The 17,071-nt window shown below is 39.2% G+C and overlaps 1 protein-coding gene across 7 annotated transcripts in view; it reads right to left on the bottom strand.

Moving 5' to 3' along the window:
• The window catches only part of sash1b (SAM and SH3 domain containing 1b), a 61,406-nt gene that overhangs the window by 43,928 nt on the left and 407 nt on the right, over positions 1–17,071 (bottom strand). For 3 of the 7 annotated variants that reach the window (XM_017302430.1, XM_017302431.1, XM_017302432.1), the window contains one exon: positions 16,218–16,973. In XM_017302430.1, the coding sequence (XP_017157919.1) occupies positions 16,218–16,691 (474 nt within the window). In that variant the 5' untranslated portion in view covers positions 16,692–16,973. The remainder of the gene's footprint in view (positions 1–16,217; positions 16,974–17,071) is intronic. The other 4 variants (XM_008399054.2, XM_008399055.2, XM_008399056.2 and 1 more) reach the window with 4 other exon arrangements.

Raw genomic sequence — 17,071 nt, 5'->3', positions numbered from 1 at the left:
ATAATTTTATCCAATTAATTACCAGAATAAATCAATAGAATAGTGAATGACTAAAATAATCAGTTGCAGCTCTAGTTCGATTTTTTCAGTTTTAGAACGACTCGTTCAGTTATGCGTTTCCAAGAAAAAGGCGACACAAAATGGGTAAAATCCCGAACTCGTCAATCAAATAGTCTGAAAGAAGACTACCGTATTTTCCGGACTATAGAGCGAACCTCACTATAAGCCGCATCTACAAAGGTTTTCGTTTGTCTTTTTTTTTTTTACTAGAAATGTGCACATATATAAGCCAAACCAGGCTATAAGCCGCTGGTGTTTCTGCCGCTCTCGGTTTTTCATAAATCTGCTGGATTTATTAGGACGCGTCTCCAACGCTTTACCATGGATTTGTTCATGCCGAAGTAACGTGCAGCGGCTCCATTTCCCTCCTGTACTACCAGATCGATAACCTTCAATTTAAAAACTGCCTGAACTTCTTTGTTTCCATGATGAGGGGGTTTGAGTTTGAAAACATTTCTCCGTCGTGCCTGCTGCTAGCATGTGCTGGTTCTAAATGGAAAATTAGCACTTTCCAATTTTGACTTCCAATGATTCACTTCCTGCTAAAGAGCCCCCTGGTGGTTGAAGAAAAATCCACAGAAAAGCCGCACCGGGCAATAAGCCACATGGTTCAAAGCGTGGGAAAAGTCAGGCTTCTTATGAACTGAAAGGTAAGAACAGCCTCAAGAACTTCACAAAGAAAAATGAATGTAGCTTTCACAACCGATCTCCATCACAGATCTGTATGGTTATAAGAAGTGAGAATCAATATTTCACAACAGGCATTACTTGTCATGTGGGTATGCCTAGCTGCACAGTGTGCACCTATTTGGTTTGCCCTAATTCTTTCAGCTGATAACACAACACCCACCCTAATGGTTTCCGAAACGTACCTTTCCACAGCTATCGCTTTCTCTCTCGGCTTCCCAGGAAGGACCTGGGGGAACGTCAAACTCATTCGGTGAACATGATTCATGTCATCTACTGTCCAGGGAACCCCGCCTGCTCGTCAAAGCTTCTTTAAAGAGGAACGGGTCTCCACACAGTCACTGAAGTAGGACAAACATTCAAAGAGCTGTCAGAAACACCCAGGTAAGATTTAAAAAAGGCACACTGCATGGGCACATTTTTATAAGACGAGGATGAAGAAGGTGGCTTCAAAACTTGAACTTGGGTCTAATTAAAGGAAAGAAGTAACTTCAGTCTGAATAAATTCAATACTTCGGCAACTTCCTGGAAGTATTGACAGACTTCCGCATATCATATTTACTGTAACGTAAAAATAAAGTGAGCGTAAAGCTTAGACACCTTTGGTTTCACCCGCTCCGACTTCAGAAAAAGCTCAGTTTACAACACACCGTTACTTGGTCCAGTTCTTTTCCTTTCGACCTATTTTGAAGCCCAAAGTGATACATTTTTTATGAGGGGCAGCAGAGGTGAAACAGAATGCATTGGCACTTCACAGCACTTTTCTATTTAGACCATCCGAGCACTTACCTTAAAAAATGTTTCCCAGGCTTCATTTAGTTTCCAATAATTTTGATATGCTCTGCAAAAAAAAAAAAAAAGTCTGCGTAGGCTAATTTTATTGCAATAATTTAGAGAAAAATGTGCAAATAGGTGAATTTGTGAATACTGAACCACAAAAAGGCGAGGCCCTGCTATAATACTTATACTGGTGAATTTAACAAAACTATCCCAATATTGACAATCGTCATGATACAAAATGTTTAGACTTTGTGTTAGTGCTGGACAACATGGCTGAAAAACAAAGAATGCTATAAAGGTTCCATATCAGTCGATGGGTAATTATTGATTAGTTTTTTGTTGTAAATATCTGAAATACCGGCGTGACTTTTCCTGTTTTATCCACCCTTTCCTGTCGAGCTGTTTTCACTTTTCACCATTTTATTTTTGAAGCTGCAAGTTACTCAACAGGCTGTTGCTAGGTAACCAAAGAATGAGTGATTTTTTTTTTTTTACTTTATTTCAAACAAACATTAACATATATAGAGACTCTTTAAATCAGGTTTGTTAAGATTATTAAAGGAGTGGATTTTTTCTCTCCATTTCATCTTGTGGACATAATATTTTTGCTAGAATTATAACTATATTTGCTATATACATTTCAACTAAAGAAAAAGGTTGAAAGTATGAGTGAGTAACTTGATGCTGCTAACCAAGCTTAGCTCGCCGTGAGAAGCTGAGCAGCTAAAGTCTTTCCTCTGCCTACATTCCCCAAAATGCTGTGCGGTTCTGGATCGGAGTTTAGTGAAATTACTGAATATTCTATCAGACGCATTTATCGCGATACATATAGTTATTGATTTATTGTCCAGCCCTACTTTACATCTATTTAGCTGATCTGAGGAACTTTGACATGAGTCAGGTTTTGCAATCCCTCAGAAAGGAAAAGTTGAGAGGAACTTCAGCTTGCTCCGACTGATTTACAGCTAAACAAATCTGAAACCTGAAGGAAGCGGATCAAATTTCCTCTAAGAGGTTTGTCTAAGATCATAACGCCCCGCGCTTTTAGTCAGACTACTACATAAGCAGTAATGCACACAGTCTGATGGATATCATTTACATCCGATCTTTACTGGAAGAAGGTAAGAACGTAATCAAACCTTGACCTAAATATAGAAGGTTTCTCAATCAAAGACGCGTTATTTGGTAGATCGTCTTAGATTGTTAACATCTAAAAATTCTTGCTTATATTGTTTGTACATGTTTTTTTTGTTTTTTTTACTTTCTGAAAAAAAAAAAAGCACCACCGTTTTCACATTCATTGATCTACTTTTGTACATTTCTCATCCCAGAATAAGCAATGACTTAAGCTTGTAATTTTCCCCTAAAAGTGAAGAAGAGGCTAATGGGCGACTGAGGCAATACTGAGAGTAAAGGGCAGCTGCATCCATTTTTCAAGAATTTCTTTAAGTGGATGCATTACTTATGCTGGTACATTAAATAGGCTGGGGAAACTAAATGCATGATAATGTGGATAAATGTAGGAACCGCTGTCGTCCCAATTTAGCAAGACACTGATCACTAGACTTGAGAAAATTGGATGTAAATGGATCAGAGTGAAAGTAGCTCAGCTTACGGTTTGTTACGGTTGGATCTATGGCAATGCATCACATGAACTGTCATCTGAAATTCATAAGGGGAGGATGGTCTTAGCCGCTGCAGAAACGAGCAGAAAATGGGTCACAATCAGAACGTATAGCATTCTCTGTTGGACAGAAGTGTGTCCCCCTGGCTTGTTTCTGCTTCGAACAGCCAACGCTTCCCTAAAAGGTCAAGTACAATGCTGTCTCTGTGGTCTGAAGGCTCACTTGCACGGACAAGCCGTAGACGCAGGGCAGGTCGTGAACTCTTCATCTGCAGAGTGGCTGTACACGAAGGGCCACGATAAGGATCCGAGGGGAAACTTTCACCACTCTGCGTTCAATGGACAGACATGCAAACTAGACCTTGAACGGCCTGAGGAATTATCCAACGAGCATCTATGCAGCAGGGCTGACCCCACGAAAAGGTCTCAAACAGAGCGACTGATTTAGGAAGTCATTTGTGATTTTCCCGACTGCTCTTATTGGACAGACCCACGTAAACGGCAGAAGAAAAGCAATAAAACTTAAAGCAAATATGTACCATGAAAAATCTGTTTTAAATCTACGCATCTGATGCAAAAATAGGAATTTTTAGTTGGCCAAAGTGAAAAAATAGAAGACAAAGACAAGCCTTTAGCCAATAGCTCTGCATTTACTAATTGGGTATTAATGCCAGTATACATTCAGATGCACATACATTCATGTCTTTAGAGTAGATTAATTATTAATATCATGGTGCACTAGGCAGCAATAAGTGTAATCCTTTGGCTTTGAAGGGCAAAAATGAGCCAAAACAAAACCAGAGAAGTCAAAACCGGGACTTAATTTTGATTCATAGATTTTAACACATTAAAAGCTTTAACACACTTAAAACTGCAGTATGTAACTTTTATTAAAAGGAAATGTTTTTAACATATTTGTTAAAAACTGATCAAGACCCTCCTTGTCATGAATGTGGTTTGTGGTGGAGAGAACGAACGCAGAGACCCAGGTTGTAATGAAGATGAATTTAATAATGAAAGTAGCTCAAAACAGTCCAGATCAGGCAGCACGGCAGAGACGATAGCACACAGCTAAATACCAGTAGCAACTGACAAAAAGACTGAACAAGGAGCAAAATGTAGCCTCAGGACTATACAGTTCAACTGAGAACTACGGACTGACTGAAACACACGGGAGCAACAAGCAATGGACTTACGACAACCGACAAGGATCTGACAAAGAACAGAGACAACAGGTGGGCTTAAATACAAAGAGGGTAATTAGGGAGACTAGACACCTGGGAACAATCAACAGGGAAGACACAGACTTCAACGGCGACAGAAACTAAACACAGAATAAAACTTGATCAAAGATTTTAACTACCAGATAAAACATCAGAAAATATCTGCAGGATCCTTTCAGAAGCAAGAGACTAAAAAAAAACAAAAAACAAGCATTTACATTTTAGAAAACCAACCGAGAGTTGGGACCTCAACATAATTTATGACTTAACATAACTATAAAAGTATGATTTTTTTTTAATATAAAACAACTCCAACTAATACTGATTTATCAGCCATTTATAATCCTAAATGGATTAAAACAATCAATTGTGATGAATTTATTTATGGATAAACCATTTGAGTTGCAGTCAATTCTCTGTTGAGTCCTTAATCTGCAGCTTTGTTGCCACTGACATTTTTGAAATCATCGCAGGGCGGATTGCATAGTTGAGTGTTTAACTAGATCCACTTCATCTGAATGCTTTGTTAGTATTTCCCCTCATTCCTGTACACTCCCCCTCCCCCTTTCATCCCTCTTTCCAGGTGAATTATGGGACACAACGAGGTCAAGCTGAAGCCAAATGAGTCAGAGCAAGCACACCCTGACCTTTCATTGACCCCAGAACAAAAGGCAGATATTAAAACTAAAACTGAACAGACAGTAGAAAGGTGTGAAAAAATGTCAGATTGGATTCAATTTCTGCAGCTAAATCTAAGACAAAAAAAAACAGGAAAAGTCTCTTCTGGTTGTTAGTCTGCTGGTTGTTTCTACTGTAAACCAGACAAGTGCAATTAATAAGAAATGACATGAACAAAATGGATGTTCCTTTTTAAAATGGTCTTGGTGTGAACAGTAAAATGGAACAAGTAATTTACATTTCAACACCACTAAAATATTAAAAAAGAAAGCATTATTCTGAATATGAATAAATATGCTAGAAGAGCTGGACCTTTAGCAGCTGAAGAAATTAATCTCATACTCAGTCATTTCTCTGTGTGACAAAAATCAAGAGGCACTCATTACTAATATATGCCATGTTGAATTACTATTAATGTGCAAAGAGCCTGAGCATGTAAACAAACCATAAGCTGCAACATATGACCTATATTTTAAAATCTAATAGGCAACATTTCTCCCTCTGGTGTCCAGATTATGATCAAATCATCTCACCATCGGTTTCATTAATCTTAATAAATGCTTTGCTCACAAAAAATACGAATGCATTTTACGTTATTTTTTTCATGAATTAAAACTCCGAATTGAAGCATGACTTCATATTCTTGTAAACAAAACATTGAATTCAATAAAAACGCTGATTTACTGAGTACAGTCATGAAACACAAACATGATGCATAACAATAAAAGTTTGTTAAAATATAGCTGCATTTCTGAAGTAGAAAAGTAACTATAGCTCCGTATTTACTCACTGTAGGCACGACTTACAGTTAGCATAAAAAGAAAGTCAAGGTTTTTAATGCATAACTGATCATAACCTCTATCAGGTTGTAAAATTGCTGAAATCGAACGTGTGTAAAAAGATATGTCTCAACATATGAAAATGAGACTCTCTTCAAAAGAGAGTCTCATTTTGAAGTAAGTAAGGAAACGGTTCTTGAGTTGCCTTTTTTCTCTAAAACCAGACAAGATATTTTCAAAAACCAAGTCAAAAATCCAAACCAATACAATAAACTTGCTGTTCTACCGTTTCATGCGATGTTTCTGCCAAGGAGACATGAAATGCTTTGATAATACAGTTAATAATGTTGACCATGCCAGCAGTTTTCCATCCTGAATCAACATCTGTGACTTCTGGTAAAACAACCTGCTTAACTTGGCCAATATTTGTCCAAGGGCCGTGAATTTTGACCTCTACTGAAGACAGACGGCACATAATCACTAAATCTGTGGTAATTTTTGGAGCCGCCGTAGAGCCTCATTAGGTTTCAGACAAATCGGATTTCACCAACTGTCAAAGACCTCGGAGCCGCAGATTGATGCTGTTGTACATCCATTTACCTTGGAAGAGGAAAGTAAGTAATCCCAAATGCATGACTTTTGATCCTCCTTTGGGAAGCAGCAAGATGAAATGCAGCTTTCTGGTTGAACAGATTAGTAGCTCACTTTGGCCAACTAAAATTTTATACGTACATAAAAGAAAAGGCTTGGATTTTTATTCTCTCTGGAGACGTAAACATGCCAGAGTCGTGGTTTACAGACTAAAATTTGGTCAAAGCTCCCATCCTCAAGTCATGTTCCAGAAATTGTTCCACCTGCTTTCTAGAGTTAGAAGATAATCCAAGTGCAAGAAGAACTTGTCATCAAGGCTTCAACATCTTAGAGCTTCTTCAGTGACTCGTATGGAATATCTGTATTAGTGTGGAGGTGCGCTAGTTAGATAGCAGCGCACACTAAGCAACTCCGCTACCTTTTTACCAAAACACTTTCACGCCTGGAGTCTTGGGGTGTGACGATTCCTCGAATGATTCCAGTACCTTGATTAGTAAAATAACTCAAGCAAAATTTAGCTCCATTAAATTATGTTTTATCATTCAACGTGTCATGTTGAAGTCGGATCCTTATTCGTGTTGGGCAGAGCCCTCACTTCCCCCTACGAGTTGTTGCTAAATGCTAGCAGCATAACGTCGAATTGTCCGAGTTTTTATCTTTTCTTTTTGAGAGAGAAAGAGAGAGAGAGTTTTTCTCCGAGTACTCGATTAATCCTAACAGTAATCGATAGTGTACTGGGTTACTAAAATATTCTTTTATTACAGGCCTAATGGAATCGGTTTCTTTTTCTTACAAAGCCAGTCAGTGGTTTCAGATAATTCGTCATTGTTGCAATTTCTCATTTTTACTTAGCTTTTATTTTTTTACGGTTTTACTTGCATATAGTTTTATTGTTATTTTAAGTCAAACTTTTTGTCATCATCTAGATATTTATTGTAAAGCAAATGAGTTCAATTTATTCTTTTTAAAACTGCTTAAATAAAGTGGATTTACTTTGATTCGAAACATTGAACTAGTATGACTGTGTGTAGTATTGCTACAAGTGTGTGTCTGCACAACCGCTCTGAAAGTTGGCTCTCTGTTGCAAATTAAAAGCACCCAAGTTACAAACACCGTTTCAAGAACGCCAGTATTGATAGTTATTTCTTCTTCACCATGCTGTGATTTCAGTTTGTAAGAGTTAAGACAACAGAAAAACAAAAGTCAAAGCATCATGGGTAAAAAGAAGGAGGCTGTTTAGAGAAATCCAAGAACAATGGAGTCCACCACTTCTTGAACTACATCTTGAATCCAAGCCAGGCTTGATAGTGTTGCCAGTCAGACTAAGTAATGCACTTCATACAGTTTGCTCTATGCTCCTCTGAATAATTTCCACTTGAAGGAATAGACAGCAGAGGACAATTTGCAAGAAAAATTAACTGGAAAGATGTGCAGAACAAGTGACTCTGGACAATTCTACTGTTAAATTCACAAATATAGGTCAGAGATTGAGCCTCGCTTTACACAGTTGGTGTACATTATGCATCAGACTGTGTGAAAAACATATGCTGTCCTAAAAGAGCTCCAAGTAGCTGGCGCTATGATGACAGATCACAGACGTGTGCGATGCGTTTTAAAAGCGTTTTTCTGAAACCCAAAGCATTTATGACAAGCAGGTTCGTAGCAAGTTAAGCTTTTAAGTGCTGCCCCCCTCACACACACAGTCCATCCACCAGTCCTCCTCCTCACCACCATCAGAGAAATAATCCAGCCACATTCCTGTAATTGTCTACTGGTTTGACCTAATCCACCCTGACATAACATCAATAAAGTCCATAAGTAGGCCTCCCCTCCACCGCACTGTCAGGCGAGCATGACGACAGAGATAACGGATAGAAAACATGCATACAGAGGGCTAGAGCATGACCAGGTTTGCTTATTAATAGAGATGTGCCGATCAGGTTTTTTCCTGCCGATTCCGATCACCCATGAGGGCCAATCACCAATACCAATCACATAATTTTATTTTATTTTTTATCATAAGCACTACCGGTTACATTATATGGGGAAAAAAAACCCATAAATTCACCTTAATTTAGACAAAAACTTATTTTTAATAACTTTTTCCAAGAAAAAAACAGGCATTGCGCAAATTGTACTGCTATTGGTAATACTATCTTTAACAGACCGATAACATATGAAGGCTCTGAAGAGGCTAAATAATGCAAAGAGCCAAAATAAAACCTCTCAATATTGCCAAAAAAATTCAAGTACTTAACATTCAAAGGCAAATACAGGATCCATTACAATAAACAATCCAGAGTTACTGAATGAAAACTTCCTGATAGCATGGCGGCTAGCTGATTACTGCTAGTTCTGAGTGGCTGTTTCTGACTGAGCGGAGTAATTATGCAGAACTGGGAGGAAATCGATTATTTTTTCAGAGATTATCTGTCTCATGTTAGGACAGCGAAAGTTTTAATACGTATGTAAAATAAATTTTTGTAAGTTAGATGCTGCAGCTTTAAACAGGTTCGGTGTGAGAGTCACTACCAGGTGGAGCAGAAGCGGCGCTCCGTCTGTGAAATATTACTACCTGTAGCGCGTAGCAGCGGTTCAACAGCGAGAGCAGAACCAGCGTCTTACATCGCAGCTCGAAGACTTAAATAATTTTGCGGGTTATTTGTTTAGCTTTCTGACAGTCATGTTAATCCAGGTGAGTATAGCTGTGTGCTGCTTTACCTGCTATCTGATCGTCTTTTTTTTTTTTTTAGTGCAGCGAGCCTCGATGTAGCCAAACTCCGTCAAGTATGGCATTGTTTTTATGCCATATTAGATTCGTCGTGTTGATGCATTTTGACGTGCTTCAATTTTCCACTGCAACACGCAAACTTCCCCATTCACTCAGAGCGTTATAGTTCCACATCGCTTAGGATTTGTTGCTGCGCGTTTGCACAGTGTGAAGGAAATAGGAGACCAGCTGCACAGGCAGGCTGCGAAATGAGATGCAGGCGATCGGTTTGTGTGATCGGCAACAAGAGACCGTGATCGGCGATCATCGATCATACACTTTTTCACGGAAATCGGACGATTATGATCGGTGGCCGATCGATTGGCACACCTCTAGTTATTAATGAATTTACAGCGTACTGCACCATATGTGACGGCTCTTACAGGACAGTAAAGGAAGGCAAAGTGAGGAAGATACAACCGATTAGTCAGTCTTAAAAAAAAACTCACCGACTCTGGGTGATGCAGAGCCCATATAAAGCAGCGAGACTGTGCATAATTGGCCTTTTTTTTTTAATTTGCCAACACATTTGAAGCTATGTTCTAAATTTTTCCTTAGAATGCAACCTCAATAACCTTCTGAATAAGTTTGGTATGACTTGGAATTGTGCAATTTTTGGTTTGATCTGCCATCCATATATATCAAAAATATCTTTCTTTGAACAGGAAATAGATAGTTCATACTACCAGGTCAAGGTGATAACAACGTTCTTCATTATGAATGCGGTTACAAAGTGAGAAAAGATGCATATCTCCACTGTTTGTATGATGTTTAAAATACAGCTTGTACAAGGTTTCCCCCAGAAAACTTGCTAAGCCCGGTGGTTATGTGCTAGGTCAGTCATTCATCCAGCGACCCAACGTGTTTTTGAGTTAAAAATATTTAAAGTCGACAGGAAATTTGAAAGTATCAGTTATTGGCAGATTAACACCTGGACAGCAACGATAAAGTCTTAAAAAATACAAATATTTAAAAAAGACTAAAAAAAATAAATAAGCAATGCTTAGCCTGGTGGGGGGACAAGTAAAGCCTGGTGGCCTGCCAGGCTGATAATACACTGAGGGAAACCCTGGATGCATCATCACACTCCTGATTTTATGACTAAACAGCACAAATAACAGATGTTTTGAAAAGTCTTAGCGGTTTTCACCGGATCATGTTTGTGTCCATGTTGACATTGTGTCTTCAACTGTTTAAAGTCTAAGTTTTACCGTTTACCCTAAAGGGTATTATTGCGCTACAAAGACTTTACAAGTAGTTTAAAAGGCCACTCCTTTCATTCATTTACATTTTTCCTGTTTCTTTCGAGTCACATAACATACGTACATACAGTTGGTATTTTAAAACCAACTACGCTCAACAAGCGCCGCCTCATTCAGGCTCTGGTTGGCAAAGGCAGCTGCCTGCTGCAGACCCTGTGTTTTGTCAGGTCCTATTCAGATCCTCCTTTCTTGTATCAATAGGGGCCTGCTGGTTCTTATTGTCCTCCGATTCTTTGGTAAAGCAAAAACACAAAAAACCCTCCAAACAACTAAGATGTATTCACCAGACTGGGGAATTTGTTTAGGCAAAGCAATGGACAAAGGCCTCTGAGGTTTTGATGCTTTTTAAGATACTGATACAACATGTTGCAAACAAAAAGTTAGGATTTTACTGAAATTAAATCACCAAATTACCAACTACAGAGGAAAGAATCCCATTACCATGAGCAGAGAGTAGTAATTATAGTTTCTGAAGCCATATTGTATTGATCTGTGTACGGACTCTGTCAGGAGAATCTGGATGATCCCAAAGGAGTTGAAGAATCAAGAATCAGCAACATGAACATGGTTTTTTAAAGTGCTACATTACATGTGCTCACATTTGACTACATAGGAAATCTAAAGTACATCAATTAGTGAATCGAAGCTGAGGACAAGACAGAGCCTTGCAAATGTTTCGTCACAATGGAAAATCTTTTAATTCAATATATTAAAAAAATGCAAGTTTTGTGAATATTCAAATTCAGTTTTTCACCCTTTACACTGATCCTCAAGATGAAAAAACAGAGGAAGACAGAATGTATTGGCTGCTGCAGCTTCCCGTTTCTGTGTGATGTGAACTGCTCAATAACTAGAGTTCAGAGTTCAAACCCCCTTAGAAGCCCATATGATTTTTAATGCAATTTTTTTATTTAATCCTGTTACATTTTGTTATTTTATGGAATTTATTACACTTTGCATTTTAACCATACAATTTAATTCTTTTAGGTTAAAATTGTGCTTACTTTGTAAAAAGAAAAACAGAAAAAAAAATTATTTTGACGTTAAATGGGTTTAGAAGGACATTATACAAAAAAAAGATTTTATCCACTGGTATCATATGTTCTGTTATGAGCTCTGTTTTTCTTCAACTTTATATAAGAAATAACTTAGGAAGTAAGGTTACACTTTACCCAAATGCTGTTTAACTTTTTTAATAAAAAACAAACAAACAACAAAAAAAAAGGATTTTGGCTCAATAGTATTCCACCGATTTCACTGCAAGTCTTGCATCTTACATATTGATTACACTTAAACTGATTTCAAAACTTTGGCCAAAATGTTTATTTTTCTTTAAGGAAAATTGTCAGAAAACTATGATAATTTACAGAAAACCTCTAAGTATATATTATCCAAACATTACATAAATATTAGTACAATTGTATAATAATCATGTCATGTTTTCTTTTAGGAGTAGTAGGAAAAAAATGCTTGCTTCCCTGTTTTATACAAAAAACCATTATGTTTATTTTCTTTTTCTTGATTTTAAAAACACCTTGGTGTATTTTTCCCCTCAGATAATCAGACAGTGAAAACCTCGTACAAATCAAAGTAAAAATATCATCCCAGCTCCGCCTGAAGCTACGGTACTCACACTGGGAGGGGGTAAAAAATAGCAGTGGTGGCCTACATATACCTGTAGTTGTGTTAATGGACTGAATCTGGTGAACCTGAAAGGCCAAACTGCTTCAAAATGCTGTTCACATGCAGCCAACCAATCCCAGCTGATGGCTTCAAATCCCTCCTCGCTGACGACTGACTCCCAAGTCCAACAGCGACACTCGGTCACGATGAAAACGAATGAAACGACCGCACACGCCGTCTCAGCGGACGCACTGAAGGGGGTCAATTTAGTGTGTCGAAAAGGCTGGCCCGGATCTCTCAGAAATGAAGCATGAGTGACGACCCGACACGCTAAACGCTAAGAGCAGAGGTGAAGGCAAGAGAACCAACGCTAGACATCAATAATTTGTTAGTGATGATCACTCAGTGGGAACAATCTCAGAAGATTAGAGAAGGGCTTAAGTCTAACAATGCATTTACTCACTGCAGCCGCTCGAAAAAGGTCAGAAGTCAACTAGAAAGTTCCTCTGCTCTTAGTCGTTAGTAACTCCTGAATCTTTCATCAGCTGCCTGTGCCTGCAACTGAGAAATTGGCCACAGCTATTCGGCACTGGGAGAAAGCAGAAACCGCTTTAAAGCCTTGTGCGCAGCAGATGGAAATTAAATTTTCATTGTCAAAATAAGGCCAATACGCCAAAGTGGGTAATCTTCACCAAAGGCAAACAAGACCGTTTGGCATACGACTGAGGATTGTGTTAGCAGGCACTCAAAATGCTCTTTATTATTAGCAGAAATACGACACACCACTTCAATCAGACAGGAACCAACATCTGGCCTGACTGGTCTGAAATGCACAAACAACTGAAACCAGATATTTTTCTTGTCTCGGTGACATTAAGCAGACTAAACATTCCCAGTTTAAGCTCACAGGATTACCAAAGTTATTTCTGTTTGCTAAATACCAGAATAATGACATCATCATGGAGACCATTTTTTACTTTTATTCTCTTCAAACTCAGCAGTTTCCATGCATTTGTTTAGTTTCTGGTAGAATTCCCTCTTAAGCTGCATGATGGGGTTCAAAGTTACGTTTGTCCTCCCACATGTGTGGAAGGACAAACGATTGTTTGCTGGAAGTTTGGTCCAATCCTCCGGACAGAACTGGTGTAACAGAGTCGGGTTTGCAGACCGCATTGCTCACACACACCTTTCAGCAAACTAATCTTACTGCTGTTGAAATGGCTTCTTCCATGCTGAGCGGCTTTTCAAACATGTTAGATTTTGAATCGTAACACTCACTTAACAGCTGTATGACGTCTTCTGCTTTTGTAGGGTTTTAGATGTTCAACTTTTAGTATTTTTATATTTCATTTTACTTTTTTTTTTTAATTGTGTTTTTTTTTAACGAGCACTGTTTTATCTTGTTAAACACTTTGGATCAATGCAAGGCATTGTTACAAGATGCTACATAAATAATAAAGTGTATTATTATTATTTTGATCTGGGGCCGATATGAACATTTTTCATCCAAACATGTCTTGATTTATTCTGTCGTCACACAAGAAAAGAGTGAGTTTGGGTTGTTGCCTTGAAATACGCTCACTGGTTTCAATCTAATTAGCTCAAATGTTGCCAACTAAGCTATTCTTAGCATACAAAGCATCATCGCCAAGTGGGTTTTCCGAAATATTTAAATTCGTACTACATTACGTTTATTCTTTGTTCTCTAAAAAATCTAATTTTAAATTTTGGTAAAACTAACCCAAAACGGGAAACGTTTCGTGTACTTTAATGTCAGACAGCAGGAGCGAAACGGGTTATGCGTTTTATTTATGGTCAAAACTGTGCTTAGGCATTACAGTGTGATTGCGAACAAAACCGTTTTGTGGTCAGTCCAGTCACAAAGCCTGAAAATGTAGAGATGTTCTTCAGTCACAGTTGACAGGGCCGGATGGTAGAGATTCATCCCGACAGTCAGGTACGGTACAGCGAAAACAGACACACTTTGGACAGATTACAACGATCATCATCCATTTTCTCTGATGAAACATCCAGAGTTTTATCAGTGCCTCCTTCCTCAGAGTCAGAGACAGTCTGCTGAAAACAAGCCAGACCTGTCACTATTCTTTTCACCTGGATGACCACAGACTGTCCTCTGAGTATATCACAGGCTGAGTGCAATAACTATCCTCTGCAGCCACATGAACCAGCCGGTCCTGCAGGAAGTGGATCATGACACAAGAAACACCGTCAGTAGATGATCCACATGAAGCAAACATCTGCCATCTTCAACCAAATTGTACACTGCTGCTGGTTATGTTTTAAGTATAGTGTAAAGCCTTCAGTGGATTAGAGTATTTTCCTTCACACTAAGCTGTCTATGCATTTTTCTATACCAGATGCAACCTGTTTGAGGTCAGAGGGAATAAAACCTATGCCAGCTGTCAAGAGGGGGAAGCAGGCCATGAACAGGTCAACAGTTCATCAGAGGCCCAAACCACAGAAACAGTCCAGACAAACACAGTGCCTGGGTTTAGATCTGCAGGGGATCGTTGATGGAAGAACGATCAACAGCGCACATACAGGCCTGGACTACAGACCTCCTGGTCCTGCTGACCCATCAGCAACAACTACTGATCAACAGTAGATGCGTTTCCATGATACTCCGCTAACATCCAGAAAAACCATTTCAAAATTTCAGTATTTCCACTAAATTTGAGATGCAATTACAATCACATAAGAATGAGTTTAAGTGATAAGTCATTAAACCCTCTCAGGCCTAAATGGAGCACAGGTATTCTGTTCATCTACCGTAATTCCACCACACGTTGCGCTATCTGAAAAACTACAACGGTTTCTGAAAGGTGAGACGTGCGCTTTCCAACCGATATCGGGTTATTACGGTAATTTCTCTCCCGCCGTAGCAGGGAGTGAAATTAATCTGTGGGATGCTGGCAAATTGCAAAAATAACTGCTAGATATCGAAAGTTCCATTTGTTATGGATAAATGGGCAAATATATATTTACCCACAAGACATTTAAAGAACTCCGTACAATTAAAATAAGCAAAAACGTCCAGGCGGAGATTTTAAATTTAGAACGTAAAGGGTTAAAAAAAAAAAGTGGCGTCATCTCTTTCCTACCACTTCCTGTCGTCTTCTTCACCGTTTCCGTCAGTAGTAGCATTCAGTTGTTGATCACGTGACTCGTGTAATGCAAAAAGCGTTTCCTTTTTGCGAAATACACTAATTTCAATAAAGCCGTAAAACCACCTCATCCTCACAAAAACTTATCGGTGAGTTGTTTCAAAATTTTAAAGCTTCCATTAAGCAAATTTCTTTCTGCAATTTCAACTTGTGCAATCACATAGTTAACAGGTAAAACTATTGATACTCGTAAAACATTTTCATATGTTGTTGCATTAAAACTTCAATTTCTATTCCACTGCCCGGTTCCTGCTGAAAGAAAAAAACAAAACATTTCCTGAGCTTGCAGACTTTGATTTTGTGGCAAAACATTTGAACACCAAGGATCTAAACTAAAACAATAGTAATACAATCGCAGCTCAAATTCACAGTAATGACTCATGAGTCATACTAAAAAATCCTGCTAGAGAAGGAAAATTTAAGATGGCATATTTAGTTTTGACTAAAAACTTGCCCGTAATCAGCCACACCTGCCTTTAATAGGCTTATCAATGTTCTGCATGTTCGAGCACAGAAGGCAACAAGTCAAACCTTTTCAAGATTTTAATAGTTTCTAAACCGTTTCTTGCACAAAATGAGGCACGCAAAAAAAAAACAAAAAAAAAACAAGATGGTTGTAGTTGCAGGAAGTGGGTTTACTTCCATCTAAAAAAAATGTGCAGGAAAGATCAGAAGGGAGTGGAAATTTGCAAATAAATCAAGTCAGCAAAGCCTAATTTAAAAAGACTGAGTACATTAACAGTGCGGTGAATCCCTGCAGCAGCCTAAGACAGCAACACATCCCCAAGAGCCCTAAAGAGGAATCAATGGACGTCAGCAGCATCAAAGGAATTCGTCACACTCTTCATCACACACACACAGCAAAGTGAGCATATTAAACTCAAAGAGACAGCTTCAGACGAGCCAGCATCCAGTCTGAACAAAGAGCGAAACACACAGGGTGACAGTTCCCTACCTTGTGGGTGTAAGGTGCTTGTCCCAGGTTGATTCCATCTTTTGCCAGCTTGTCTCTTATCAGCACCTTCAGCTTCAGCTTGGGATAAGTCACAAAGTCGTTGCAGTCTGTGAACCTCGGGTTGTGGTTTCCGGGACAGGAGGCCTGGTGTACGGCCGTGGTCTGCGCGTGTGACCTCAGCGACCCCGGGTCGCGCGCTCTGTCGGCGTGGTGACGAGCAGAAGCCTCCAGAGGCTCCAAGGTGAAATAGTAGCCAGGTGCTCTCCTTCTGTCCTCCTCTATGAGCTCCTGCACGGCTGAGAGGAGCCGGTGCCTGTGGTACTGGACTTGGACGCCGATCGCGTCCAGATCCGGCTCTCCGATCTGCTTGCAGACTTCTAGGTCGTCGTAGCCGTTGTCAAGGAAAGACTCGACGTACTGGGCCAGGTGGAGCTTCGAGAGCCACTGGAGGACGAGGTTTGCCCCCTGGCTCATCTTAGGACAGAATTAACAAGGCGAATTTAATTCATACTCATCATCATCATCATCATCATCATCTCCCCCTTGGCAGTGCAGCTGAGTGGTCCATGCAACACAAACAGAACCAGGTTCAGCTCTCCAAATTAGGCACATCTGCTGGTAAGTTTCAGAAAGCACAGGTAACTCATATTTGAAGCATTCAGAGAATAATAATAAAAAATAAAGGCGCTACCTGAAATTATCAGGCGTGTTCAGGTCATGTACCCCGCTGAAGGTTCAGGCTTTAATGACCTCAACCTGTGACGTCACGTAAAAGTGTACAAATGAGGTAAATTCACGGTCCGAACAAGCGCGAGACTGCATCTTAGGCATTACAGCGAAGTTCTTCTACTTTC

This window comes from Poecilia reticulata, linkage group LG22, assembly GCF_000633615.1.
Source record: "Poecilia reticulata strain Guanapo linkage group LG22, Guppy_female_1.0+MT, whole genome shotgun sequence".
NCBI classification, from domain to species: domain Eukaryota; kingdom Metazoa; phylum Chordata; class Actinopteri; order Cyprinodontiformes; family Poeciliidae; genus Poecilia; species Poecilia reticulata.
The sequence above is the reverse complement of the archived record's forward strand: the minus strand, read 5'-3'. Positions and strand labels throughout refer to the sequence as shown.